General features: G+C 53.3%; 14 protein-coding genes across 14 annotated transcripts; 6 read left to right on the forward strand and 8 right to left on the reverse strand.

Annotated features, from left to right (window-relative positions):
* Window positions 1-1,996: 1,996 nt before the first annotated feature.
* Window positions 1,997-3,007, forward strand: CLAFUR5_02248 (uncharacterized protein; the record flags this gene model as incomplete). The annotated part of the gene is made up of 1 exon (XM_047901396.1): window positions 1,997-3,007. One exon carries the CDS (start codon window positions 1,997-1,999, stop codon window positions 3,005-3,007), a length of 1,011 nt encoding a protein of 336 aa, XP_047756493.1.
* A 660-nt stretch (window positions 3,008-3,667) lies between these two features.
* On the reverse strand, window positions 3,668-5,016 carry CLAFUR5_02249 (uncharacterized protein; the record flags this gene model as incomplete). Its single annotated transcript, XM_047901397.1, has 2 exons — window positions 3,668-4,599; window positions 4,653-5,016. 2 exons carry the CDS (start codon window positions 5,014-5,016, stop codon window positions 3,668-3,670), a joined length of 1,296 nt encoding a protein of 431 aa, XP_047756494.1.
* A 973-nt stretch (window positions 5,017-5,989) lies between these two features.
* CLAFUR5_02250 (uncharacterized protein) lies at window positions 5,990-6,862 on the reverse strand (the record flags this gene model as incomplete). Its single annotated transcript, XM_047901398.1, has 1 exon — window positions 5,990-6,862. One exon carries the CDS (start codon window positions 6,860-6,862, stop codon window positions 5,990-5,992), a length of 873 nt encoding a protein of 290 aa, XP_047755295.1.
* A 400-nt stretch (window positions 6,863-7,262) lies between these two features.
* Window positions 7,263-8,052, reverse strand: CLAFUR5_02251 (uncharacterized protein; the record flags this gene model as incomplete). Its single annotated transcript, XM_047901399.1, has 2 exons — window positions 7,263-7,610; window positions 7,657-8,052. 2 exons carry the CDS (start codon window positions 8,050-8,052, stop codon window positions 7,263-7,265), a joined length of 744 nt encoding a protein of 247 aa, XP_047755294.1.
* A 730-nt stretch (window positions 8,053-8,782) lies between these two features.
* On the reverse strand, window positions 8,783-10,190 carry CLAFUR5_02252 (Mannan endo-1,6-alpha-mannosidase DCW1; the record flags this gene model as incomplete). The annotated part of the gene is made up of 2 exons (XM_047901400.1): window positions 8,783-9,358; window positions 9,408-10,190. 2 exons carry the CDS (start codon window positions 10,188-10,190, stop codon window positions 8,783-8,785), a joined length of 1,359 nt encoding a protein of 452 aa, XP_047755297.1.
* A 769-nt stretch (window positions 10,191-10,959) lies between these two features.
* On the reverse strand, window positions 10,960-13,138 carry CLAFUR5_02253 (Modification methylase HphIA; the record flags this gene model as incomplete). Its single annotated transcript, XM_047901401.1, has 2 exons — window positions 10,960-11,410; window positions 11,463-13,138. 2 exons carry the CDS (start codon window positions 13,136-13,138, stop codon window positions 10,960-10,962), a joined length of 2,127 nt encoding a protein of 708 aa, XP_047755296.1.
* A 1,397-nt stretch (window positions 13,139-14,535) lies between these two features.
* CLAFUR5_02254 (Amidophosphoribosyltransferase) lies at window positions 14,536-16,326 on the forward strand (the record flags this gene model as incomplete). Its single annotated transcript, XM_047901402.1, has 1 exon — window positions 14,536-16,326. The coding sequence occupies one exon, from the start codon at window positions 14,536-14,538 to the stop codon at window positions 16,324-16,326; it is 1,791 nt and encodes a 596-aa protein (XP_047755291.1).
* Window positions 16,327-16,706: 380 nt separating this feature from the next.
* Window positions 16,707-18,086, forward strand: CLAFUR5_02255 (Heterokaryon incompatibility protein 6, OR allele; the record flags this gene model as incomplete). Its single annotated transcript, XM_047901403.1, has 1 exon — window positions 16,707-18,086. The coding sequence occupies one exon, from the start codon at window positions 16,707-16,709 to the stop codon at window positions 18,084-18,086; it is 1,380 nt and encodes a 459-aa protein (XP_047755290.1).
* A 99-nt stretch (window positions 18,087-18,185) lies between these two features.
* On the forward strand, window positions 18,186-18,503 carry CLAFUR5_02256 (uncharacterized protein; the record flags this gene model as incomplete). Its single annotated transcript, XM_047901404.1, has 1 exon — window positions 18,186-18,503. The coding sequence occupies one exon, from the start codon at window positions 18,186-18,188 to the stop codon at window positions 18,501-18,503; it is 318 nt and encodes a 105-aa protein (XP_047755293.1).
* A 17-nt stretch (window positions 18,504-18,520) lies between these two features.
* On the reverse strand, window positions 18,521-21,609 carry CLAFUR5_02257 (uncharacterized protein; the record flags this gene model as incomplete). Its single annotated transcript, XM_047901405.1, has 2 exons — window positions 18,521-21,421; window positions 21,475-21,609. The coding sequence occupies 2 exons, from the start codon at window positions 21,607-21,609 to the stop codon at window positions 18,521-18,523; spliced, it is 3,036 nt and encodes a 1,011-aa protein (XP_047755292.1).
* A 476-nt stretch (window positions 21,610-22,085) lies between these two features.
* CLAFUR5_02258 (uncharacterized protein) lies at window positions 22,086-23,210 on the forward strand (the record flags this gene model as incomplete). The annotated part of the gene is made up of 4 exons (XM_047901406.1): window positions 22,086-22,146; window positions 22,199-22,476; window positions 22,525-22,835; window positions 22,865-23,210. The coding sequence occupies 4 exons, from the start codon at window positions 22,086-22,088 to the stop codon at window positions 23,208-23,210; spliced, it is 996 nt and encodes a 331-aa protein (XP_047755289.1).
* Window positions 23,211-23,536: 326 nt separating this feature from the next.
* CLAFUR5_02259 (uncharacterized protein) lies at window positions 23,537-24,623 on the forward strand (the record flags this gene model as incomplete). Its single annotated transcript, XM_047901407.1, has 2 exons — window positions 23,537-23,594; window positions 23,644-24,623. 2 exons carry the CDS (start codon window positions 23,537-23,539, stop codon window positions 24,621-24,623), a joined length of 1,038 nt encoding a protein of 345 aa, XP_047755288.1.
* A 1,057-nt stretch (window positions 24,624-25,680) lies between these two features.
* Window positions 25,681-26,064, reverse strand: CLAFUR5_02260 (uncharacterized protein; the record flags this gene model as incomplete). The annotated part of the gene is made up of 1 exon (XM_047901408.1): window positions 25,681-26,064. One exon carries the CDS (start codon window positions 26,062-26,064, stop codon window positions 25,681-25,683), a length of 384 nt encoding a protein of 127 aa, XP_047756575.1.
* Window positions 26,065-26,865: 801 nt separating this feature from the next.
* On the reverse strand, window positions 26,866-27,490 carry CLAFUR5_02261 (uncharacterized protein; the record flags this gene model as incomplete). The annotated part of the gene is made up of 2 exons (XM_047901409.1): window positions 26,866-27,426; window positions 27,479-27,490. The coding sequence occupies 2 exons, from the start codon at window positions 27,488-27,490 to the stop codon at window positions 26,866-26,868; spliced, it is 573 nt and encodes a 190-aa protein (XP_047756576.1).
* Window positions 27,491-27,712: the final 222 nt, after the last annotated feature.

Consider the following 27,712-nt stretch of genomic DNA (forward strand, 5'->3'; position numbering starts at 1 on the left):
GCTGCGAGTAGGATTGCCGGCCACATTGCCAGACTGGCCGTTTGCTCTGTGGCCGTGGCCTGGCTGGAGCTTCGGCCACAACGGCCATAACTCTGGAATCGCAAAGTGACCTAGCGACGACGACATAAGTGCGATACTGCGCAACAACGCATCGTATAGCGATTAAATGTCATCATAGCACGTATCTAGTGCTTTTAAGACCGGTCCAAGAGAGCTAGACACGACATTCTTATTGCCTAAGGCAGTAGATCCATCGATAGCCATCCATCCTGTGGCCACAGCCGACCCATAGCCAGCAAGGTCAAAGTCCAATCCACCGCGGCCAGACAACCCTAGCTGCGAGCCATGGGGCATTCACCCCAAGCTTGTGCGTGGACCCTGGACTTGGCATACTTTAGCTCCCACTGCGGTCCGCTTGGAGACAGGAACTCCATTTTGTGGACTACACAAAGATTTCTCAGCAGCGTAAGTTGTCGCACAAGCCTTGATTCCAGCTCAGGCGTGTACACACACAGCGACTAACGAACGGTATCGCGCGAACTGTACAGGACTACTGCAGCGCTCGGCTTTAATGAATGACGACGAATCCGATTGGAGTCCGTACTCGCACTGGGAGTACGAAGAGGAAGTCTATGATAAGGATCTGCACTGGTGGCGGCTGTACTTGGACGCGAGATCCCTTCTTAATGGAAAGCGTTGGGATGTGCCGCCAGAGTATCGCCCTGACGCACTAGCAGGTTAGGGTTTGCCGTGTGAGTATGGGCTGGTCGTCTCAACTAACGGCTTTAGTAAGTTGGTGAATGGAGAGTGAACGCTGTGGAGCATCAGTGAAGTCGCCTGAGTCGAAGCTTGGGCGTTTTTAATGCTTGGCGTTCAGAAGCTCGAACTCTCGCGTCGTGGTCCCTTAAATTGCTGCTGAACGAGGTTCTCGTGTGCAACAACCACCACTCCGCTACAGCTGCTGCATTACCTAGGGTCCAATCCTTCTCAATCGTAACTCGTCCCACCACCAAGTCCGACATCGCGTTTTGGCACAAAACCTGTACATCATCGCAGATCATGGCAGGCGACAATCGCAATGTACGAGGTGTGCCTCTTGACGAGGACCACCTCAGGCTCGAGCCTGCACATCATCTCTCTACCTCACACGAACACTCACACTCCCATCGGCACCATCCTCGAAGCACCCATAGCCTTCGCAACGACACGATCCCAGCCCTCATTAGCGCATACTCGACATTCTGCGACCGTCAGATCTCGGACCCACAGTCAAACTACTCTGCACGAGGCGTGAACAAGATCATCACCGACGAGGACAAGAAATGCACCCTCATCCTTGTCTCGGACGTCATTGACAAGGCCATGCAATCAGAGAAGAGTCTCGCAGTGCGCGATGCGAGGCGAGCCTCCGGATACAATCTCTCTCATCTTGATGGCTTTGACATGGTCGAGTTGACCTGTCAGATATGCTCAGGATCCACAAGACTCCTGATCCCAAAGTCAATGGCCGTCGTGACAAAGGCCAAGGTCAGGACTTGTGCAAAAGAAGGCCACACTTGCAAGTAGTGCGTTCGGCAGAAGGCAGAGCAACTTCATGCTGATGCTGATCCCAAGAATCACGAGCACTTGCTAGTCACGAGTATTCTCCAGTTACTGAGGGCCAATACTCTTCTGCCGAGCTACTGCAAGAGGGAGTGGAATCCAATCGGGTTCGATAGGTCGATACCCGGAATGTGGTTGAGGTGTTCTCCGAGAGCTGCAGGATGCCTCATGTCGTCAAAACATTCTCTTAGCGATCGAGCCAGCCTAGGTACCACAGCTCAAGATTCACTTCGGATCAGATCAAGGTCTCTCGCCCGACTGGCTTCGAGGTCAAGTAGAGCTTGAGCCGATGCGTCAATCTCGCAGAATTGTTGAGCGAATGTTGGTAGCTTCTTCATCGGGACCCGGACTGCCCGTCAAACAGAAAGCAACACCACCCAGAATCCCTGGCCCAATGCCGCAAATCCAGGATCGCTACCAACAGGGAATTGATATGCTTGCTATCACCTGCGACGACCTCAATTGCTCTAGGGCCAAAGCTTCGAAAAACATCAAAGCGGCTGGAAACGCCACTCGGTGGGCGAGGGGGATGCAGGAGAGGGCTCGAGCGTTCCAGTCATCGCATCAAGCCGAGCGAGTCCAATGGCTTACTCAGGACCATTTCCGCGATGTGACGGATCTCGCGAGATTGAATCTTGACGACCCGAGCGCGGTTACTAAGCAGGATGCGCTGCCACGGTACCAGTGCAAGACACCGAAGGCTATGAACGAGAAGCAGGAAGAGTGGATCAGAGGCGTGAAGGAGGAAGCTGCCTTCATTCAGATGGACAATGCGCTTGGTCGCGGTGTCATGAAGATCTACGAAGAGCTTTGCGACCGCATCGAGCAGAGCACTCGGACGCAGGCTTCTAGTACTGCGCAGCAATCTTCGAAGGCTTCTAACCAGAACGGATCAAGTGATGGCAAGCAGACGGCGTCTGCACATGACCGTCGTGGGGGTCGTTCGAGTGGGGCTTCTGAAGTCATCAATCAGTCAAAACAGGGGGTCAGTGGCCACCTCAGCCCAAAAGATGAGGACGAGGAACAGGGAGCAGCGTTCGACAACAACGAGACTACAATGCCAACCACAGCAGGTGTGCAGATCTCCACGGGTACTTCCGAAGATCATACTGAAGCGACAAATGCCTCGGGCTCAGCCCAGGCATTCGACAGCCAAGACTTCAGTGAAGACGACGATGACCTGCCGGACATTTCCACGCAATCTCCGGGCACCACCATGACTGCGATCAAGCAGCTCAGCAAGAATAGCGTCATCCAGACACCGACAGCGCTAGCACCAGAGCTGGAAAACTTTGGCATCGCTCGCGACGAGGACCGACAGCCATCGGGTCACAAGCGTAAGAGTCTGGTCGTAAGTTATGGAAAGACCAAGGAAAGGGATAAGAAGCAGAAGATATCTGCATAGAGGCAGCAATGCCTCTTGATATTGCATGACGGAACAGACTGGTATGACGAGTCGTGGCAGGGACGGTGATGGCACTGAGTATGGATGAGAGCCAAAGGCAGATTGTACACATTATGCTGTACATAGGCTCAGCGCTCAGCGTATGATCGAGCATGAATGTATTGGTGAGTTCACTCCTATTAATGTCTGCCGGTGAGAGACCTTGTTACCACGGCTTGCTGCGGATTCCAAGGCCTCAAAGTGTAGACCAAAAGGGCATAAGTGATACCGCCTGATCTCCATCATGCTCGCCACGGGTCATACCTCTGCAAAGGTTCGTCTAGCTTGAGAAATCGGCGATACATTGCATCCTGCAGATGATTAGCTATCCTGAATGCATTCAATGGCTTCTTTCTCACCTTTCTGCAGTTCAATCGCCACAGCCTGAAATACTTCGTTTTGAATGCATCCCCCTCCATGGCCTCCCTGGAGTTCTCTTGCCGCCGAATCCGGTGAGCTGTAGGCTCGTCAGCCTCTAGCGTGTCCGCCGCGATGGAGATGCTGTGCCTCGCTGGAGTTCCTGGGACACAAAACATTTCTGACTCAGATGACTGCTTCTGGCGTGCCCTTGCCACCTCTCTGCCCCAATGTCGAATCATCTTCTGTTTTGTCCGCATTTGTCTACATCTTTCCGCCTGGACGCCCGCGCCAAATCTCGATCTGTTCGTGTGAATCAGCTTGCCTAGCTTCGAAGCTGCTTCCATACTGTTCTGCATATTTTCTATTGAACTCTGACTCTGTGCCGGCATTGTACGTCGCCAGGTATCCGGCTAATGCGAGTGGGTAGTTTGCTGCCAGATTCACTCGACCACGCAACTGACGATTGAGTTCACGCCTACTCTTGTGGACGTTCAGCCATTGTGTACTCCTGTCCGCCTTCCAATCATCATCCGCCCGCGTGCTACCAATTTTGTCGTACTTGGAGGCCTGTTTAGCGCTGACGAGGCTGAGATCCTGTCCGCTTGACATGGAAGATGTTGTTGGATGCAGCCAACCTGATGTGGAGATCTCGTGGACAGATAGCAAAGGGCGGACTATGTTCATGAGTACTTCTTTCTCGGCCCGAATCTGATTCTCACACCTGATGGCAAGGGTATCTTCGCTGTCTCTCCACATCCTACAGGCCTGTTGTAAATCCGATCGTGGTCCACGTTTTGCAGCTAGAACCTGCTTTCGAAGCTCACGAGTTTTGATCTGGTCCTTTTGGAACTGGCTCTTGCCACGGCAAACTTCCATTATCTGGGCACAGAATTCCTCACCTACTGCAAGGTCATCTATCCTGCTGCTCTGCCTGCTTTGGTCGACTAGCCATGGCGTACTCGGAATGAGCCTGCCGGGGAGACGTGCATGATCCAGCACACAGAGATTTAGCCGAGCCCGTAGACGTTTTGTCTCGTTCGTCTCGTTACGTATTGCCTCATCATCCTCCACAACCTTCTGTGATAGTCTTTCCAGGTATGGGGCGATAGCATCTATCTGTCTCCCTGCCAGTTCTTCGTACTCCGCTTGATGGATATCGCGGTCGCGTTGTGCAGAGCCTAACTGTGACATTGCTGTCCATGGTCAATGAAGAGATCGATGAAGATGTGCTGTACACGGCACATACCCAGCTCCAAATCTCTGGCCAAGTCTTTGCGAAAGATTTCATTCTTCACCGCCTCTACCAAGAGCTGGACATACCGCTCCGGTGTCAAGGTCGGCCTCTGGGCGGATCTGAGAGACCCTTTGGGCGGTATAACGTTGTCGTTATCTTTCTGGCGGTCACTAGGATCTGAGATAGAATTCTGCAGATCGACTCCAGCTGTGCCTGTCGGCTTCACACTGCTCACAAGCGAAACAACTGGATTCAGTGGCTCCGAATGTGACCGTGACCGTAGAAGCCATGCTGGTAGGTATCTTCGCACGAACTCCATGTGTGGAAATGTCATATATCGACATTGGAAAAGAATTGCCGCAGTGATACAATCCATCCGGATCTGGTGCACGCTTTCTTTGTCTCAACATTCATTGTTCCTGCAGACCCTGGTCACCGTAAGCCGACTTTCTTTGTATAACATGTCGAAGTCTCAGCGAGAGTCTGTTTGATTCTGGTGTTGTACGACTAGGTCACGGAAGTGTCACTGCCGCTTGGTAAACTATGTGACAGCTTTTGTGTGGCTTCACGGCGAGCCTTGTAGTGGCGTGCGGGATGTACTGCAGCCTTCAGTGCTCTCCAATCTTTTGGAATATCCTAACAGTTTAGTGAGTACTGAGCAGTAGCTTGTGACTTGGAAGGAGCTTTCAGTCCAACGATGATTAATTGTAGGAACCGCAGATGGGATGCCGTTGGAGATCATGAGCCCGCAGTCGCCGACTGGCTAACTCAAGTGCGCGACCTCGGCGTGTGCCTTCGATGTCGACTAGATCCAGAAGCCGCTAAATGAAGTCATTCGGCGATCTGATCCCATGACGGCAGTATAATGTACTGGTCCGGCTTGCTCTTGGTACAATAGAAGTAGCAGCATCGCTGCTAGCCGTATCATTGACTGGGACCGCAGACTTTTCGGCTTGCTGCTCGTCATACCCGGGCTGCTGTAGCTCTCCAGCACCAGATCTGATATCTCCACGAGCTCCGTCCACCTCTTGAATTCCTTCCAGCTCCTTGCCCCTCTTTGTTCTTGCATAGCTGATCCGTAAGAGACGTCCAAATGTCCTTTGTTCTCCAACGACAGGCCGCATGTGGCAAAGCGGAAGGAGGTGCTGGTTGGAAACCAGGGCCGGTACGAGCGTGCTAAGCTTGGCTCACGGCAGTAGAGGGTCCAGATACTGTCGAGCGGGACCTCATTCTCTGATCAAGTGTGCCGCGTATGGTACTATAGAGTAAATCCAGCACACCAGAGACCCGCATTAAAATCGGCGACAGTTGAGACCAGTGCCAGTCTCAAAAGTGTGCGAAGTACTACCTCAACCCTTCCCCCCACCCAGCACCAGCACCGGACTAACCTCCCTCCCCAACCCCAACGCCAACCCCACTCCCATCTCCCCCCCACTCTCCGCAGTCCTAACCCTCCCCAACCCCAACGGATCCGCAACACTACTCCTCCTCCTCCTCTCCTTCCTCACCCCACCATAAATACTCGGCGCATTCGCCACGAACGTCGCCACAACCACTTGTATACTCGCCCAGAAGCTCCTGGCATGCTGCACGCTGCCGTCCCGGTAGATGTAGTGGATCTTCACACCGATTACGATGATGCAGAAGAAGCCGAGGATGTAGAGGAGGCCGAGTTGGAGGTTGCGGGGGAAGGCCCGGGCTTGGGCTTGGAGGATTGGTGCGGAGATGGTGAGGAGGAGAATGTCGATGAGGGCGTTGGAGAGGCATTGCAGGAGGAGTTGGGTGTATGCGCGACGGCAGGGGTGGGTTGAGCCGGGGGTGAGGGACCAGTAGAGGGTGATGGGGCGGCATTCGAGGAAGGTAGCCAGCACGACGGCGGTGTATGTACCCGCCAAGACTAACCAAGTCATCTTGATGACCCTGCAAATCCAAGGGATGTGCGCCATCATGTCCCGATAAAATAGCAGGAGCTCAATACTCTGCAGCCAGTAATACGTCGTGACCAGGACGCGGGATATAAGAGTGAGAATACTGCCGACTCGAGCCATGGAGGGGGTTGTGCCAGAGGTAGGACTGAAAGCTGTGGCCCAGCGGAGGATCAATGCGTTACAGATGGTACGTGCGAGGAGGACGAGAATCGAGGAGATAACGATCCAGGTAGTGGCGTTCAAGCGACGGTGTTGGTGCCAGTGTGTTGCCAGCCGGACGAGGAGGATGACCATGGCGAGGGAGAAGCAGATCCAGCTGGCGAGGAAAGCATCGTGAGGGGAGATGGTGTAGTCGATGGTCGGCATCGCATGGTCGTTGTGAGCATTCCCAGTGCCGTCATTGGCATCCTTGAATAATCGTTTGATCAGCCATCACTGGCAACCCAGCATATCGTCCTGATCCATGTCGACGAAGAAAGTGTAAAGGGTTCCAGGAACGTGGAAACACTTGAGTCGACATCTTGGTTCAGCCCTCGTGTCACGAACGCGTGGAGAGACCCCGCAGCTTGGTAACATCCATAGTGTGTCTTGGCTTGCTGCAGAATCGGTACCGGACCTGTATCCTGCCTCTCGACCTTGGCTTTGTCCTTGCAATCGCTCATGGTGACTGTTGTTGCGCTCCTTCAGATTTTCCTCACTGTCTGACGCTCCGTCTCTTCATCCGTGGAGTTCGTGGCGACCTTGGAGATCCTGGAGACCGTGAAAACTGCGGCGTCAACGGCGTCTGTGGCAGTTGAACAGGACGCTTCCACGCCTCAGCGACGACTTCGTAGAACCAGCTCATACTCTCCAATGTAGTCGAGAAAGTCGATTGTGCCAATTGCGCTGCTTTGCCTTCTGACATGTTGACACCCTGTTGCCTGACCACCACTCCATGGACCACCGGCAACAGAAAGGACGGCATCAATATCAAGATGGTATCGAAGGTCGGGCTGCCGCTGATATCGATGGACTTGCCAACCCATGTACACAGTCCAGTCCACTGCTATATGTCAGCTCAAGCTTGGTCAAGGCCATTGCATACTCACACCCAAGGCAGCCTTGAAACTCCAGATCACCCATTGTACCGCCCACTCAAGATTCGTATCCGGATCAAAGTCGTCTTCGTCGTATTGTTTGCAGGTGTGATCAGTCCACACCCAGAGACCTTTGTCATTCTTTTCGTAGATCTTCATATTCTCCGCCATCTTCTGCCTTCTGGTTAAATATGCAGATTTCGATGATGTTGCTGCGCAAGCTGTGCCGACCGAAGTGGGAAGCGATAAAGAGCGGTTTTTGTCGTTTCCGGCAATGCTTGAGCCTGTATGCGCTCTTTGTTCGGCGTACGCCAAGAATCTAAAGACATCTTGGTGAAGAAGCACAAAGGAGTGTGTGTAAATCCGCGCGGCAGAAGACACGATCTGTCCGGGAGATGCGCACGGCATCACCAACTCAGTCCCAGTCGCTGAGACATTACCAAATGCTATCTGGTCGTCGTTAATCCCCTTCTGTCCTGAGTGTAAACATTGACTTCCCTCATCAAATCAAGGTATATAGCCCATCAAAACCCTGCTTCCATCAGCGATCAGTACTGATCCAACAGCCTGCACGCATGCCTCATTGGCAGCGTGGCAAAGTGAGATGCGGTGAACACCATCCATGCAGACCGACCAAAGAGGACCGCGTTGATGGTGTACATCAGCATCGGCTGTTAGATCGGTATCGATTGTTTTGCCAAGAGCTTGCCTTTTACTGTCCAGAAGTAACAATGCTGTGGGGGCTTGGTTCGGTACTTCCTTTGCCTATAACGAAGTGAGTGACAAATGTGCTTTTGGACGTAGAGTAGGAAATGAGTGCAGCATATAACGAAAAGGTGATAGGGGGACTGCAAAAAGAAGGAATGCTTGATATCATCAGTAGTATCAACAACAAACTCATACCAACTCCATCTCAAGAAACCCCAAAAAGATCACAATCACTTTCTTTCCGGTGTCCGCACGGCCATTCCCACCTCAATGACATCGCAACGCCCAAATGCAGTAACCAGAGTAATTACCCCCGAGTCCTGTGGCTGCGCGGTCTTGCCAAACTTCGTTATGCTTGACTCGCCCTCGAGGCGCCGCATACTGTACATGGGTTTCTTTCCCTTCAGTTCCCGTCTGTTCCAGACTCCATTTATGCCACCATCCACCAAGCTCCTCCAACAAGCCCGACCAACACCAAAGCAGTAAGGATACCCGCACCAGCGCGGTCGCTGGTAGTGATGGCTGCTTGTGGCGCGAGACTTCTGTCCCCGCCACTGCCGGCGGATGGGTCACCCTTTGATGTACCTCCAGTATCGTTACCGAGAGGTCCTGCCACGGCATCGATCAAGTTCGATTGGAAGACTTCGAGGGCGTTCATCTGTTGTCCGACTCCGAAGGTGTTGTCCCACGTATCTTGTGTCCACTTGGTACCGCAAGCAGTTCCGCTTTGATCGACTGGTGAGTTTCCGCTACAGGTCTTGGCGCAGGCTTGGGCGGATTGTTGGATCAGTGGCATGATGATGTCGTGGGTCCATGGCACGACTTTCGTGGTGGCGGCCATCCAGCGGGTCAAGTAGGCCTTGAAGGATTGCTGATCGATGTTGCAGTTGGAGGAGGGTTCGCAGGCTACTTCGTACATGACGTTGTTCTGGAAGAAGATGCGAGTGGTGGTGTCGAGGAGACCTCTCAGACGACCTTCCCACTTGGCTTGCTCGGCATCTTCGGTCTGGGGCCTGTTAGTGTGTGAGTGTTTCAATGCATGCGGCCATTCTTACCTTGTTCCACATGAGCGCTGCACCGTAGAGGAAGACTCCAGCGTTGTAAGACCACTGAATATGGTTGAACTCGGAACAGTTCAAGTTATCGTCGGAACCATCGAAAATCTGGTAAGAGTCGCTCATGAGGCCGACGTCAGTAACCCAGTCCCACATCCTGTTCGCCCAATCAAAGTACGTGGCGTTGTTGGTGTAGGCTCCCAGACGCGCCGCCAAGTTGAAGAAACAACCGTTGGAAATGGAGTTCTTGTAGTTGTACCCATTGTTGAAGGTGAAGATCTGCCACTTCAGGCCTCCTCCGCATGAGGTGTTGTCCCATCGGATAGCCTGAGAGTTGAAGACGGCCTGTGCCAACGCGAGCCATTGTGGTTCGTCGTCGGGCGGGTTGGGGTAGTTGACCTCTGCCGCCGACATGGCTGCCATGCCCCAGAAGGCCTGGTCGTCGTTACCCAGCGACTTGGACTGGTTGGGCGGCATGTAGTTGACATCCGGTCCGACCTGGAAGAGCAGGGCTTGTGTTGTGATGTCGTTGAATGTGTCGTCGCCCGTGTAGTACCAATAATCGACCAGCGCGCCAAACATGGCGCCTGCCTCCCACCAGTAGTATGGATCTCCCAGCAGACCGGGGATGAAGCCCGGCTTGTTTCCATTGTAGTATTTGACCATTCCCTCTGCTGCCGTCTTCGCCGCGGCCTTGATCGAGTCGGGCGATTGGAGGTCGAGGGTGATGGCGGCATTGGCGGTGCTTGCCAGCACGGCGCCGAAGAGCGTCGAAGGCTTCATGTTGGTGGTATGATCGCGGTAGAGTGCGTGTGTAGGGTGAGGTGGGCCTCAGTGGCCGGCGCGATGTTGCGCTCTTGCTGGGGTGAAGCGGCGGAGAGGGTGGCGCAGTCAGGAGCGTTTCAGCGCAAACAACTGGAACCGGTTGCACGAGCGAACAGCGGAGCGACGAGCGACGAGGAACTGCGGGGTTGCCGTGTATTCTGAGCGAGCGACAGTGCAACGAGCGCAAGAATGTCGCACTGGAGTGGGTGTGAAAGAAGAGATTGATTGATTGATTGAGAGTAAGGAGAATGTCGTGTCTTCGTATACAGCTCGCCTTCTCGTCATCAACACGAAGGCTCCCGTCGCAATGCCAAGGACTAAGAGGGCAAATCGGGAAGTCGATTTAGGGCGACTCTCCCAGGACATGATCTGCATGCTCCAGATCTCCACACATCTTTGTGCAAGGATGGAGTCGATGGACTTCACCATATCCACTTTGCATAGATCCGGGACTGTGGGAATGCATGATGAGGATGCCAAATGGAGGGGATGGGCGATAGCTGCATTGGAAGATAGAACTACAGTTTCACGGCAGCACCCGCCTCGGCTGGTAGGCTATCAGAACACATGGGATGTGGCAATGCATTTGTCGAGGGCTATGTCACGAAACGAGCGCCTGTTCCAAACGCATTCATGATAGTCCAGTTTCTCTGCGTCCATCACTGAGAAGCCGCTCCAAGCGACTCGCTCCTCCAATTATTCATCCTGTCCTAGCACTTCGTTCCACCTAATCAAGCCCAATGTACTCTGGCTTCCAGGCAGCGACCACCTTATCATGCTCCCGCATGCTCTTGACCATCTCCTCGAAGATAACTTTGCCAACCATACTCGGCACAGCATTACCAATCTGGCGTCTGATCACATCCATCGCCTTGCTGTAGGCGAACTTGTGATGTGCGGGAAAGCCAGCGAGACAGGCAAGCTCACGCATAGTGAAAGTGCGCTCGCCATTTGGATGCAGGTCGCCTTCGCCACCACCGGTCGTGATGCACTGCTTCAATGGCTTGTTGGGGTTATACGGCGCGCCCTTGCGGTTGCCGTGTTTGCGCATGTGTTGGTCGTGCGAGTCCATTCCAGGACGCACCATGTCGAGACGGTTCTTGATGGTGACGGGGCGTTGGAGGCCGGGGCCGTCGCCGTGGGTTGGTTGAGGGAAGGGTGGTAGTGGTGCGCCTGGGCTGTGAGGTTGTCAGTAAAAGGTATTAACTTGTTGGGGGATAGCAAGCTTACCAGGATGCGATGACGAAAAGACGCTTCCTTGGCTGCACGTTGCCGTAGCGGTCGCATTGAAGGACTCTCCATCTGACGTTGTAGTTCATGGCGGTCAATTGCTCGATGAGAGCCGCGAAGGAGTCTGGATGACGGGAGAATAGGCCCTCCGTCTGTTCGAAGGTGACGACCCGAGGACGGGTGAGCTTGAGGATTGGTCCAACAGAGTAGCCAGTGGCCTCATTCGCATCGTCGTTGGGGCATGTACCGATCGGGCGGGTGTGCGCTGCCGAGTACGTTTGACATGGGAAGCTGATGTGGATCACATCCACACGCATCCACGATGCTGAGTTGCCACCGGTACAGAACGCGAAAATGTCTTGCTCGAGGACTCTGGCGCAGGGAAAGTTGAGCCTTAAGGTGCGACACGCGTCCTCCCAGTGATCAAGCAGGAAACTGTGCTTGAGTCCTGCTTGCTCAGCACTTCTACTCATACCGCCAGCTCCAGCACAGAAGTCACCAAAAGTGTAGCTATCTTCTTCTGCCAAGCCCGATAGGCTGTCGTGACGATCGCGAGTGGAACTGGGTCCAGAGATGGACTTTGTTTTGCGGACGGTGTATGTTGTGATGGTAGAGACGCTTTCACTGCGCTTGGTGAAGACTCCGTCTCGATTGCGACGCTTCTTGATCTCGCGCATGATAGTCTCCTGCTGCTCCTCGGTGATCTCTTCTTCTGAATCGCTGGGAACGTAGATAGCTTCAAAGTTCCGCTTTCTCGCTGTACTAGACTCCGGCTCGTCCATGGTGAGATCGACGAAGGCGTCGGTCGGCGGCTCGCTCTTAACTGTAGTGGCCTTTTTGGAGTGGGGTTTTGCTGCTGTCGAAGCTGAGGAGCGAAGCTTCTGGGGACTTTCTTGTTCGCGCCATTTGAGATACTTTGCCACATCTGAAGTGCTCTTATTCATGTCGGCCTCGGTCTCGGTCAGATGCATGATAGTGCCAGCCTTGACCCGCTGGTCCTTAAGGCTGTAGTACTCGACGTACTTCCATCTGACCACCAGCTCTGCTTGATCCTCAACTTGTTCATTGTTCTTGTAAACCCTGCCGCTATGGCGGTAGCTGAGGTCTGGGAACGTCATGTTGGTGAAAATGATTGTGCGAAGCTGAATGATGGATGCAAGCGGAACATCGATCAGGGAGCTGTCAAGAGAAGGATTTGAATCGTCGGTCGTGTCGTCGGGAAGCTGGATTACGACGGAAAGCTCGTTGCGGCTTTTCTTGAAGAACTTGTTCACACGGCGTGTGCGTCGCAGGAGTATGCCTCTAGCGAGAAGCTCTCCGGTAAAGTGATGTTTCACGACTTGCGTGATACGGGCGAAGTCTCCGTCATCTAGCTCGACATTCGTGCCAGGCCGAATTGTAACGCCAGTTGGTGTCGTTGCGCTGTTCTGCTTGCGGTAGCCTGGAGGGACACCGAGAGGAGCTGCAGTGGATCTTGCCTTGACCTGGAACCTGCCAACTTCACCGGGAGTGAGCTGGCGCAGGTTGTCATCATCGTCCGCAGAGAGATCAATGGTGTCCTTGACATCGTTGAGATTGATGCGGTCAAAGAGGATCTGGATATCACCATCATCTTCTGACAAGTCGATGGGCGCCGAAGAACTGCTGGCGGGGCCAGCGAAATGGTATCTAGTCATGGCGGCGGCAGTGGCGTGAGCTGCAGTTGGTGATTGTGTCGATCGTGAAGCAAGCTGAGAAGAAGTGCTGCTGGTGACAAGAAGCGGCACAAAGCCACTTGTTGTGTTGTGTTTTTTCTAGCAGTGTCTGTGATGTTCGCGCTGTCTTTGATATAAGACAACAAAGTGAGGTTGTGACAAGGTGCAAACGCTGCAGGCCGAGATTGCCGCTGTTTTTGATTAAGCTGTTACACAAAGTGAGCATGCTGGTACTTTCAGCATCACTTTAGCGTACAACTGTCAACGGCCATGGTGGTGTTAGGTGAGATGGGTGAGGTCACGAAGGTGCGAGGAGATGAAGGACTCACATGGATAGCATGATGTTGTGTGCGTGACATGCATTCGCTGTCAGGCGAGAGGTGAAGTGAGAGAATGCCGCATACTTACGGAAGCCATGGCCACATCACTTGCGCTCCTGGGAACGTTCTCTGTAGGTGAAGCTGTGACATACGCTGGTCTCCCGTTGTGCCCATCACGCGAAGGGTCGTGGCTTGCCCAATGGCCTTAGCAAAAGTGCAGATTCATGGTAGCAATGTCCGAGTGATGCCGTAGCAAAGCGCTGGGGGTGCAGTCGTATCCGTCAGGACAATCCGCTTCTTGCGTGCATCTGGGTCTGATCGGGAAGACGTCCCTCCTGGATGCATCGCGTTCATTGCAAGCTGACGGGAGACCTTTTGATCGGATGCTGCTGACAGTCCAATACGTGGCGGAGAGACCTCATAAAGGTACCCAGATCATCTTCATAGCTGTCTGTCTGAGAGTCAGTGATATGCTCCGATGGCAACAAGTGAAGTCCACGAGCAGGACAACAATGACATGTGAATGTTGTTGTGGCATGGAGCAACGCGTGAAGTGATGGATCATGGAGGGAGAAGCTTTGTGCCCCTCCGTCCCGAGATTGTGGCTCGGCAATTGAGCCGACAGAGCTGTCTCTCACTTCGAGGGGCGAGGGTTTTCTACCACGATCTTAACAAAATGTCCATCTCACGTGCTGCTGCCTGTTCACGCGCTCCGAACGACCGCCAGCATGATATTGATCACCTAGATCAGCCACGAGACTTCTTCCCGATCGCAACGATCGAGCACAACCGCACGACCCCCCGCTGTCAACCACCCTGAAGCGGCGCGCAAGGCATAGACTGAAGGTAAGAACAGCCTCCGATCTCTTCCAGATAGCATGATGAGCCAGAGTATCCTTTATAGATGTTAGACTTGCGACTCTAATGAGCGGACCAACTCTTTCTGACCTGCACACCTGACCCTGCACACCAGCTTGAAATTTTCTGAATAGCTCAAGGGCTGACCTTGCGCATAGCACAATACAACTCTTCCGACAATATACATAGACTACCTTCACCATGTGCGGTATCCTAGCCGTCATCCTCGCCTCCATATCTGCAGATGCTGCACCAGAGTTGCACCAGGCCCTCTACTACCTCCAGCACCGAGGCCAGGACGCTTGCGGTATCGCGACATGTTCAAAAGGCGCCAAGATCTTTCAGTGCAAGGGCAATGGCCTCGCCTCCAAGGTGTTCAATGAGGGCAAGAGAGTGAAGGATCTCCCCGGATACATGGGAATTGGACACCTACGATACCCTACAGCGGGCAGCAGCGCAAACTCGGAAGCGCAGCCGTTCTACGTGAACTCGCCGTACGGAATCTGCTTCACACACAATGGCAACTTGATCAATGCCCCAGCGTTGAAGGAATATCTGGATCAGACAGCACACAGGCACATCAACACCGAGTCTGACAGTGAGCTGATGTTGAACATCTTCGCCGATGAGCTCAACGTTACGGGTAAAGCACGCGTCAATGCACAAGACATATTTCGTGCGCTGGAAGCCATGTACGAGAAGTGCAAAGGCGGCTGGGCATGCACAGCTATGCTGGCTGGATTTGGCTTGATTGGTTTCCGTGACCCTCACGGCATCAGACCTATGGTCCTCGGCGAGCGACCTTCGCTGGACGTGAAAGGAGGCAAAGACTACATGATGGCATCTGAATCTGTGGCGCTTTCGCAAAATGGCTATACCAACATTCGGGACATTTTGCCAGGGCAAGCAGTCATCATCGAGAAGGGCAAGGAGCCAGAGTTTCGGCAAGTCAGCCCCCAGCTAGACTATGCGCCAGACATCTTCGAGTATGTGTACTTTGCCCGGCCAGAGAGCGAGATCGACGGCATTTCTGTGTACCGCAGTCGGCAGCTCATGGGGTACCGCCTTGCCGAGACCATCAAACAGCAGCTTGGCCAAGAAGTCATCAAGACCATCGATGCTGTCATCCCAATACCGGAAACAGCAATGGTGTCCGCATATGCTGTCAGCAAACACCTCAAGATTCCAGAGAGTCAAGGTTTCGTCAAGAATCGGTACATCTTCAGGACTTTCATCATGCCCAACCAGACTGCCAGGCAACGTGGTGTCCGCGCCAAGCTGAATGCCATCCCAATCGAGTTCAAAGACAAGAATGTGCTACTCGTCGATGACAGCATCGTCCGAGGTACCACTTCGCGCGAAATTGTCCAGATGGCAAGAGAGGCAGGAGCGAAGAAGGTCTACTTCAGCAGCTGCGCACCACCCGTAACACATTCGCACATCTACGGCATTGACCTCGCATCTCGGAATGAGCTGGTAGCACACGGTCGCAATTCGAGAGACATTGCCGAACACATCGGCGCTGACGATGTGATTTACCAGAACTTGGACGATCTGATCTCGGCATGCGCTCAGGACAGTCCGCGTGATCCGAAGACGCAGCGCTTCGAGATCGGTGTCTTCTGTGGTAAATACGTCACGCCAGTTGATCAAGAATACTTTGATCATCTGGAGCGGATCCGTGGCGAGACGAAGAAGATGAAGATGATGGAGAAAGCCGTGCAAGCCGTTGCGCAAGGCACAGCGTCACAGAAAGAAATCAAGATGGCCGTAAACGGCGTTGACGTCGATGATCATGGTGAGGTCGTCGCCCGCGACAGCGGCTCAGATGGCGAAGGCCGTCTGCCGAAGAAGGAGGTCCGTGGTCGAATTTCCCGTGGCAACAGCTTTGTCGCAGATTCGGCTCCTTCGAGACCGCAAAATGGGCAAGAGCGTAGTGAGAGTCAGGACGTTGCACTACACAACATCAATGATCATGGAGGCGAGTCGTAGCATGATTGCATGAGGCGTACTCGGTGGGATATGGTTTGGGTGGACGGCTCGGGCGTTGGTAGATATGGCTTGGCTCGCTGCCTGGTGGCCTAGAGGCTAGTGAGCGTTTTCATTCTGCAGGTAGGCATACTCATATCATGTTTTGTTCTCGTTACAGTCTTATTGGATATCTGCTCCTGCCTCATGAGTCTTGAAACGCCGCTGATCTCATGACGCAAACTCACGATCTCCACAGTCTTGGCTATTGGCGGACATCTTCTGCTAACATTACCTCGAGCAACGAACACATAGCTTGGCTTATATTACGCGCAATACGAGCAAGGATTCTTGCCTCGCTACCGCCAACCAGCGGCGTCCATACTGCAGCATGAACGCCAACGATGCCGGAATTGTTCCGATACGACCAACCGCAGGAGGAAGCAACCATGCGACTACTTCACATCTACCCAGGTCAACAGAACGATGATCTCGAAGGAGACCTCATGCATCTGCCTTTACACGCGACTGGATCATTCGAAGCACTGTCGTACACATGGGGCACAAGAAGCATCGAGCAGTCCATTTACGTCGCCGGCAAACGCATATCGATAACTCCGAACTGTGCAGGTGCGATTCGCAGCCTTCGCCACCGCAATCGCGTACGAGTGCTGTGGATTGATGCGATATGCATCAATCAGAATGACAGTCATGAAAGAGCCGAGCAGGTCGGTATGATGGTTGAGATTTATGCTCGTGCTGAGAGGACTGTTGTCTACCTCGGAGCCGGGGATAACACCGTTCACGTCCTTAGGAACAAGGCCCAGATCAACCCTGGAAGTGGCATTGGATCGCAACTGGGTCAGCATGATCAGATCGAAGACGCAAAGGCTCGTTTATTGGCGCGAGATTGGTTTCATAGAAGATGGATCATACAAGAGGTGCTTTTATCTAGAGACATTATTGTGCAAGTGGGATCACATGAGTTCACTTGGGCGGAGCTGGAGATATTGGATACTGGTAAGGAGATCGAGGTGACTCAACTTGCAAAGAAGTATCTTCACCCTTGCAGTTTGTCTACGACACAGGCACCGAACGGACAAGACTGGGATCCGAAGGCCAAGGCAGCATGGGAAGAGATGTTCGAGCAAGGCGAGGTTGTCAGCATGGCTAAGCAGCGTGAGAGCACTGCAAATCTGCAAAGAGCCAACAAGTATCGCTCACCGCATACGGGTTTCCTGATGCCGCCACAGTTGTTCGATGTGCTCTGCAATACAAGTGACTTTGGGTGCAAGGAACACCGAGATCGTGTCTTCTCCATCATGTCGCTATTCGCGACAAAGTCTGACATCCTACTGGATCATACTTGCAACGAGCAGGATATATACGACAGCTTGACGCGAGAGCTCATCGCGTTGGGTGACACACGCTTCTTGTGGCTCGAAGATCGAACAACCTGGCGACCAAGATGGCAAACAGCACTTTCCACCCTATCAACATTCGTCCGCGAAAAAGGCCGTGCAGCAGCGCAGAACAGCTCAGCAACAGATATAGGTCGTCTGCAAAAAGAGCTCCAACTAGAGCGTCGCATCGGCATCCATTCCTGCCCTTCCAAGATCATCTGGACAGCGCAAGGTATCCGCCTAGGTCGTATCTCAAACATTTCCACCCAGCCTTTCGAACACCGCCATATCATCCCAGGTGACTTGTCAACAGGTGACCCTCATCACCAATGCTGGACCTCAATCCTTAAAAGCCTCGCCCTCAAACCCTTCCCACACTAATCTGGCTCCCATCCCATTTCCCATATCCACTACCGCAACCGCCAGAACCTCCCCTGGTATCACTCCTGGACGCTCGACCTCGTCTCCCGTCCCGACTCCATGGAGATCGATGATGAAAAAGTTCTCGCCCGCGCCTCTGCACACCACCACGGCCATGTCTCCTTCTGCAAAGAAATGTATCTCTTCCTCTGCGATACTGGCGTTCTGGCCGCCGCTCCCACTGGGATCCGTCGTGGTGATGTGCTGTACTTCCTTCCTGGGTTCAGTTGTCCGTTTGTGGTGCTGAGGGGGAGGAATGAGCAGTGGGAGATGGTGAGTTTAGCGTGGTTGGGACCGCTGAAGTTGGTGCCTAGTTGTTTTACGAGGAGGGGTATTGTTTTTGAGAGGGAGAGGTGGGAGGGGTTGAAGATTGTGTGATGTCGTGATGAGTGTGATCACAAATTTTTGGAGCGTGGTTGGCGCGGCTTGGCTTTGGGCTTGCCGTTGGGCAGGAGGGTGGATGTGTCCACTGGTGGTGGTGCGGGATGCGGATTTGTGGTTGTTGTGGAAGGACCATCGCTTCGTGGCTGGCGCATCTTGACTTTTGGTGCACCATTCGGTAGGTAGTCGGGTTCGTACGCTGGCGACGGATCTGAGATTGGAAGAGAAGGATCGCCTGTAGCAAACATTGCGGGATCCAGGTTCGGGTCAATGCCCGTTGTCGATGCTGGCTTACTTGCCAGTGCTGGGCCTGACGACGATGCAGCAGCTTCCGCGGCCTTCTTCTGAGCTTTTGCTGCAGCTTCCGCAGCCTTCTTCTGAGCTCGCGCAGCACGGTTTGCTGCTCCCACACAGCCGCCACAGCACTTGGCTGCTTCCTGGACCTGGCCATCGATCATAGCGTTGCCACTGAACAGAAGACCCCCACAGTCTTTACACTTGGCCTTTGGCGGAGAGCTGGGAGAGCTCGCAGGTGCCGTCGAACTTCGCACTGGTGTTGAAAGACCTGGCAAATTGCTTGCTTTTGGGGCTTGATCAGTGTGCATTCCAGCCAATAGGGCAGCTAAATAGGGGCTGACAAGTGGCGGGTTCGTCGGCAGAGGCGCATCGGTCATTGTGGTATCCTTGATAGGAGGGCTACCTATCGTGGCGGCTGGAGTCGCTTGCTCACCATGAAGTCCAGCCGATATGGCCGGTAGTCCAGAACCAACGAATTGCACAGTCACTGGCCGTGATGCAGTGCCACTCTGCGAGGCCGTCGAAGACGCATCGGGCATGGAGACATCCTCTACGGCAGAGACCTGCTTCAAGATGTTGGCAAGAGTGAGCTCGGGGGGCAGGAATACTGGTTGCGCCTCCTGCATTGGAACATCCTCGCTGGCAGTGAAGTCGGCTTGCAGGGCTGGCTGCGCAGTGTACGGCATGGATGGTGGCGAGGAGAAAGGAGTGCTCGCAGCCACCGGAGCCGCGTCTTGCATCTCAACCTCGTTGATTGAGGGAGATGGTGCCGCGGTCTCGGATGGGGTGGTCGCAGGTGGCGGCGTCGCGACACTCGCTCCCTCTGCGGGAGGCGCCTGCGACGTCGCAACACCTTCATCCATGACACCTTGGACCGGAGTCACGACATCATCGAGATCAATATCAGGGCTGGTGCCTGTGTGATCATCGGGAGTCGCCTCCGGCATTCCAGCGCCCCCAGCGTCATTCTCATCAGCCTGCGGTGACTCTGCTTCTGGCTCTGGCTTCGGCACCGACGGGAATGGGCGTGAGCCTCGAGCTGCGCCCGCGTACGCATTCATGACCTGTGACAACGGCGACTTTGCCACTGGTGGCCTACTCGTGTGCGCCTTGAGGGCTCGATACATCGACGTATCGCCCTTGCAGCGTCGCAAGGCCGCCGGTACCTTCACCTTGGCTGGGATCCTCCGCAGCTCAGGGGCGAGGCCGACGAGGCGGGGTGTTGTTATCAGGCTGGCGAGTAAGTCTGAGCCATCAGCTGGCTCGCCGTTGAGCACGGGAGCTGGCGATAATGGCGGGGTGGCAGTAAGCGCGCCAGTACCGATGGCAGATACCAGCTTCGACAATGCTTCCATACTAATGGCAGGCCCCGCCTCAAATGCCGAGGACACAGACGCGCCGAGAGAGCCAGGCGCTGGTACAGTGATGCCCTTCTCTACTTTCAGTGCAGCGCGTGACTTGCTCAGTCTCTCGGCTCCTGTCTCCGTCTGTGGGACCGCTGCGCTCGTAGGCATGGACAGCCCTGGTAGAGCTAGCCATGGCTCTGCACTTACAGACGCCGAAGCTTCGACACTGTCTTGAACGGGCAGAAAGACTTGTGCTGGCGCGGAAATAGGCGCTGCAGATACTGGCGCTTCGCGCTCGGGACTCAGGAGATAGGTCGAGGCTGAGGCCTCCTCCTGAACCTCGCTAGCAGGCTGCGATGCTGGTGTGGTCGAAGCACTTGGCGACTGCTCGAGTTGAAGCGCTTCGCTTTCCTCCACCTCTCGCAGCACCTCAGGCTCTACAGTAACCACGAGCTCCTCCGCTGGTGTGACTGGGGCAGTCGGTGACTGTTCAAACTCAGGCGCAAGCTCTTCGATCTCATCCTGCACGATCTCCGGCACTACAATGGCGGCAGGCTTCTTTGTTGGTGTAGACGGCCTCTCATTCTTCTTGGGCCCACAGCCTATCTGCAACTTCGACTTCACAGTCCTCAAGTCAAGCAAGGGTCTGGGATAGTCCTCTGACCCCCAAATGGCTAGTCGCTGAGGCTTGCTCTCGATCACACATGCGATTGTGTCGGGGCGGACGTACTTCTTGCCGGGCCAGTCGACGTCAATGTCGGGCGTGCGTAAGCACTGTGACGACATATTCGTGACTCGAGGCTTGGGCAGACGTTGCTTCGGTGATTTAAGAAGACTAGCACGCGCTTGAGCAGGCAGGTGAGGCTTCGGTGAGCATGATTCATTCGGGTGTGGCTTGTTCGGTGGTGTTGCTGCCTTGCTTGCAGGATCTTTTCTCGAGTCGACTCGACTCTCAAGATCTACTGCTTTCCCAGCCTGGTCCTCCGCTAGTGGCTCAACTTCGCTGCTGGTGGGTGCAGGTGCGTCTTCCATCTCGATGTCCAAGTCTGGCTCGATTGGCGGCTGCGTGAGTGCTCGCTTGAACTGAGTGTAAAGGTGCCAGGCAATTGCTGCTATGAGTAGCATGACGATCGGATTCATGATGAGACCCAGCATTGTCGCGTTCGGGAAGATGACCTGAAGGAATCGCGCAACATGGTCAATGGCGTTGGCGACAGTGGTGTAAACCGCGATTGCGCTGTGGAGAAAGATCGAGATTGCGCAGAGGAACAGCTGAGTGATGATTAGTACTGGACTCGAGATGCTACGCCACGATGAGTACTCACGAAGCCGCCGCATAAGATGAAGATGGCGCAGATGGCTGGGGATGATGTGAGGAGTCCTCGATTGAAGCAGCCCAATGCGACTACGATGATAGAGAAGATGGAGAGGAGGTCCATGACATCGTATGTGGTGGACATGATAGCGGTAGAGGTCGGAGTCGCACTAGATGGTGCTGACAGTTGCCGACAGCAGACGATGGTGGAGGTTGGTGTCGCACGAGATGTTGTTGACAGTTGCCGACAGCAGAGTGTGGTGCACATAGGTGGTGTTGAAAGTGCGACGACAAAATTTGGTAAGGTTGCTGTTTGCAATTGAGATTGAAAGAGAGGCAGCATTGGAAAGAGAGGGACACAATCAGGTGACGTGATGTGAGGCGGGAAGCTCCCGTGTGAAGGGACCGTGCACAAGCGAAATTCTGCAGAAGTGAATGAAGTGCTGAGAGCATCTCTGGTCTTGGCGCCAGAACGATTATACTTCCAATTGCTTCGCACCCCACCAAATCCACCACGGAAGACCAACACGCGCTCTCGTCGGAGACTAGCATCGCACATCGACCACCAAACCTCACAGAACAGCCGACCATTTCAGTACAGATCGACACATCCAGTCCAACATGACTTCACCGTACCCACGAGCGAGTCTGTTGGGGCTTCCAGGAGAGCTGCGAAACAGAAGTAAGCCTCGAGTCATCCGATAAAATGTCGAGTTGAACACTAATGTCTACAGTCTACGAGTTTGTGGCCGCAGATGTCACGGACATCCACATATCCACTGCGACCGAGGTGCCGTTCATCCTCGATAGTCGCGAGAGAGACGTCGATACTACCTGTAGCTGGTATACCGTAGCCTCAGTGACCGACACCGGGGACGTCGTGTTCACACAGCACCCAATGCCTGGCGCGCTCTGCGGTCGCGAACTCGCAGACAAGCCATCGCCGGAGATCTTCATGGACCAGCATGCGCTTCTTCACACTTCTCGGCAGCTGCGACAGGAGTTGGTGTCGGTAAGTCGGTCTCGACCACGACGTGAATTGTCGCTAACAGCCTCCAAGATCCTGCAGAGTTCCGCCACTCGTCCTGTCCGTATCGAGGCGACCATCATAGACTACGACTTCACTCACCTCCTGCGACAGCTCGCAAACTACGGTAGCCAAGGCATCACAGCATCGAAGGACCTGCCCGGGCCAGTTTCTGAGATCTTCCTTTACTTCAAGAGAGGCAAAGCGACCAACATCGACATCGCGCGCAACTTTCAACTTCTCAAACAACACATCACTCTCCACAAGATGTCTGCCGTGCCAGACCGGAAGCAGTCCTTAGTCTCGTGCAACGGCATTCAGTACGAATTTCACCTGCAGACCGAGTACGCTCTGAGGAAGACTACATCAAGAGCATCGAGCAGCTGTTCGCAGCTCGAGAGACTCTGGACGAAGCCATGCACATCTCGATGAAACTCGAGAACTGGCTCGTCAAGAGCGGTCTTAGCGACCTGATCGACTATCACTATGAGGCGAACATCACACTTCTAGCATGCTTGTTGTTCCGGGACCTGTATCGCACACAGAGAGTGCAGAAAATATGGTCCTCGACGGCGGGGCGTATGGAGTGGATGTGGGACGAGCTGGTTCTGCAAGATGCACTGCACGAGATTCAAAAGCATCAGAGGCCAAAGTACAACTCGCGTATAGAGGTCACCAGTGGGTGGAGACATGCTACGGACAGGAGGAAAAGATCCTGAGCGATGATCGGCTACATGAAACACTTGGAAGAGCAATATGGATGAGAGCGTAGCTGGTAAACATACTGTAGCGCTATCGCTGGCGCACGTGAAACAATGGTCAGTCTTGGCATCGCAACAGAGAGACCTTTACCCAACAATGCTCGCCAGCGACAGGTGAACAGTACCCAAAGTTGCGTAATTGAATGTCATCCGTCAGTATTCACCTCATGTCAGCACACGACACCAGAACATGAAGTCTTTTCCTAGTTATCTAGCACCCTTCGCCTTTCTTCCCAGTGACTCCAATCGCACCATCCCGGAGGAAGAGTTTATCAGCCGACAACATGACCATGCAGAAACAAGCCAGCCTCTTGGGCCTACCGGGCGAGCTGCGGAACCAGAGTAAGTTCATTTAGGTCCACGGTCACTATACGTCGCTAACAATCTGCAGTCTACGGATACGTAGCAGCAGACATCTACCATGTTCAGATCCGACCTGGAATCTCAGTACCTCGCATCATTAACTATGAGGATCAAAAAAGGCCGTCTAACAAGACAGCTTGGTATACTCGAGCGGCAGTCATTCAATGCGGTCCGTACGATTCTATCATCACATGTCACACTGATCATGGCATGCTCACTCAATACATGAACTCGAGTGTGTTAGACCGACGCATGTCTGATAGGCCAAGTTCCCGCTCCATTCCGAGGCGGCATCCGCTTTTGCAGACTTGCAGGCAGCTTGGAGAAGAGTTTGGCTCGGTCTTACAAAGCGTCTGCCCTGAACAGCTTGAGGTCGTGGTCGAGAACTTCGATTTCTCGCAGTTGTTATATCAGCTCGAGCAATATGACCACGGCAGTAAGGCGCAAGACGAGATCGAAGAGAGCCCACAATCCTGTGACATCGCCATCCACCTCGCCAAGCCCACCGCCAGCCTCGAAAGGATCAGACAGAACCTTGGCTTTTTCGCGATTCATTTCCAGCAGCCGACCGATCCCAATGCCACCAGACTTGACGAGACAAAGCTCTACACAACCGAGGACGATGACGATCTCGACATCTCTCCCAGCAGCGGCAGGACTCTTCACAAGAACGGCATAACCTACAAGCTCTACCTTCGCACAGATTACGCTTGGCACAGCAAGGCCGACTACATCAAGTCCATCGAGCACTACGCCACCATCGAGCATGCTCTTGAGAGCGTCTTCGATCCGGGGGAGTGTTACCATCCGGGGATGGAGTGGATTCATGGTCCGATGGGAGAACATATGACGGACTGCCGTGCGTTCTTGGTAGAGTTTGATGAGGACTATGAGGACGATAATGCTTCGATGAGGGGCATGATTGAGCGGGTTAAGCGGACACTGGACGAAGACAGGGAGAAGGACCTTGCTGCAATTGTAGAGGGAATGCCGATGCTGAGAATCTAGGTTTCCACGCTAGTTGTGTTGCACGTGCGTTGGCGAGGTCCTTTGCCATCAAGCGCTTTGCCTCGTCATCAAGGAGAAAGCTCGTACCCGAGAGAGCTGGGTCGGCTCTTCACGGCGAAGCTGTGGCCACTATTGCCAGGGCATAGCCTTTCGACAGACGTCCATGCGAGCTTGGTCTCCTATCTGAAACGGTGTCTCAACTCTCGGCAAGGTCATAGCAGCCATGAGACCAACAGGTATTCTCTCGCAAAGTATTGTTGTGAGGATGTTTTAATGATCAGGGAAACAAAACTATCAGCTGTCGTCACAAGGCATATATCTTTGCCCACGGCAGGCTTTTTTGCTTGGCCAAGTTCATTACATCGGTGAAATACTCCCATGTCCCTCATTGTGTCGAGAAATACTGCCATGTTTCATTGTTTCTAAAACATACTGCCATGTCCTTACATTGTATTAAGAAAGTACTCCTATAACCCTTATTGTGTTCAAAAGTACTGCTATGTCCCTTTATTATAAGCAAAAGTACTGATATGTCCTATATATAGTTATATATATAGGTTGCAGCCTATGCACACAGGTTATAGTAGAAACAAAAGGAAGGGCATAGTAGGTGCAAAAAAGAATGTTTATACCCTAGGTAATATAGTTAGTTAATTGCTTCCTAGGGGAATTGTCTGTCTGTCTCTGCTCGAATAAACTCTCTTAGCCGCGTATCGTCTTATTAGCCTACTCTCGTCGTCCGATTAACCTGCTTAATCTTGTGCGACTTATAGTTTACTAAATAAACCTGCTCGTAGGCGACCTGCTATATATCGGATATTGAGGTTAAATACTAGCACCGTAGTCAGTAGAGGTAATCGGCGACCGGTATGTCATAGCAGTACTTTTGAACACAATAAGGGTTATGGGAGTACTTTCTTAACACAATATAAGGATATAGCAGTATGTTTTGGAAACAGTAAGACATGGCAGTATTTCTCGACACAATGAGGGACATGGGAGTATTTCACCGTCATTACATAGAAACACAACTACGCTCCCGGCCTCAGTGTCAAACTCAGTCCTTGACGACCATCCTCCCTACAACCCCAACAACATCATGAACATGACCCTTCCTCACTTCCACAGCTCCATCGATGTCCCTTCTCCATATCCTCGCACTTTCATACTTCTTCTCCCTCAGCACTTTCTCCAGAGCCCCTTTTGCCACATTACGATCATTGAACACGCCGATGGTGCGAGAGCTCGACTCCGCGGAGCGCAAGTCGTGGAGTGTCACCATGAAAACAAAGGTACCCGTCTTGGCGTTTTGCGCAGATGAGAGGAGATTTGACGCGGCGGTAGAGAGCTGTGCGAATGTGGAAAGCGGTCGTGGCTTCGGAAACTGGGTCGCTTTGCTGCTATAGTGGTCGATTGCGGCGATTGCTTGGGCTTCGGACATTGCGAGGTTAGTCATGAGTATGTGCGATGAGCTGGGCAAGGAGCTTGAGGCCAATTAAGGGGGAAGTGCTGAAACGGCGGCATTGAAGGAAGAGAAGTACAGTGTGACTATGTCAATGGCTAAGCATTACGTTCCATAACTTCAAGCATCAAACGCAGCTTTCACGACTGCGCTGCTTGCAGAACCCCCTGTCTCCTAATCTTCATATTTGCTCGCAGCACAGGTCTAAAACTTCGCGCTCCGCACTGTCATTCTCTCAACAACAGCAAAGTATCGTCTGAACGGATCGAGTCCCTGAATGATGTGTGTACCTTTCTCGTCAGGGTGTACAACCGTGTGATGGCGTTCTAGAGTGTTTCCCGGAGCCTCTCCAACTCGACCGTTGAAAGCTGTTTGGAGTGCATCGAGGGCAGCGTCTACGTTGTCAAACACGCCGATGATGCGATGCGAGTTCGAGTTGAAGTCGTGGAAATGGGCAATGTAGACGGAACGTGATAATTGTTGTTTCCGGAGGAATGAACAACTCGACAGAATCATTGAGACCAAGATGGGGAGTGCCATAATAATGGCGCATGCTGTGTGCACCAACCCTTGTGCTGCTGTCGCAAAAGATAATGGTGTGAACGTGGTAGCGTAGATGGTGGAGTTGTGGTGCATGGTGATGGAGCATGCTCAAGCGTCGATGCAGCACGGCGATAAATTAGAGGGTGACGATAAAATAGTTAGATTGTCTTGCGATCGGTCTTTGCCAGACTGCGATCATAGATCTGCCGGCAGCAGCAATCAGGGCATACCTCGATCTCACCATGTGTCCTGCACGCCGTCCCTGAAACGCATGTTATGGACAGCCGCCATGACCCCAGAGAAATGCTCGTGGCCTTGTGGTAACTTGATGAGTAGGCCGAGGTCGGTGTTGTCGAGTACGCAGTGTTTGAGGTCGTTGTCCCACAAATCTCGGCCTTCAAAGTCATTCTCCAAGATCTGATCGATGGCATTTGTTGCATCCGTTTGAGAAGGGAAGGCACCAGCTATAATGCATTCGCCCGTTGCGAAGTCGTGCAGTGAGACAATGTAGAGCTCACGCCGGACCAGCAGTGCCCATAGTCGCAAGGGGATCCTGCGCCAAGAGGTAGTGCCCCAGACGACCAACTGGATGATGACTGCAATCAGATAGGCCAGAAACAGTGTCCAGACAAGAAGGGATATGAAGAGTAGCGGGCAGTTGACATTGGCCATGAGGCTGCAAAGATTGCCTGGGCCTGGGTGTGAAAGTGAGTCGTTCCTGATCATTGTGTTCTTCCTCATGTGGAGGAGCGTAACCTCACGCTCAGGCGCTCTGGTATAGACATCGTGATGTTCCTCCTGTGAATGGTGCTAGCAGATGAATGCAGCGGTGCACACATTGACGACATACGATGATGTTCATCACGGCGCTTGCCCAAATTGACCATCGTTCGTGCCTACGGCTGCCAAATAGCGGAAGGGCTTGCACGGACAGCAGTATGCCGTGATCGTGGGGATACTGCTGTCCAGGCACCTTTGACGAGCGTTACTGTTCAGCTGCTTGATCCCACAGGCGGCCATTTTAGTGCCAAATTGAGCTGCCAGTTGCGGATGAATGCTCCGAATGCTTGTGTCTGACTATCTA

Source organism: Fulvia fulva, chromosome 1, assembly GCF_020509005.1.
Source record: "Fulvia fulva chromosome 1, complete sequence".
Lineage (NCBI taxonomy): Eukaryota > Fungi > Ascomycota > Dothideomycetes > Mycosphaerellales > Mycosphaerellaceae > Fulvia > Fulvia fulva.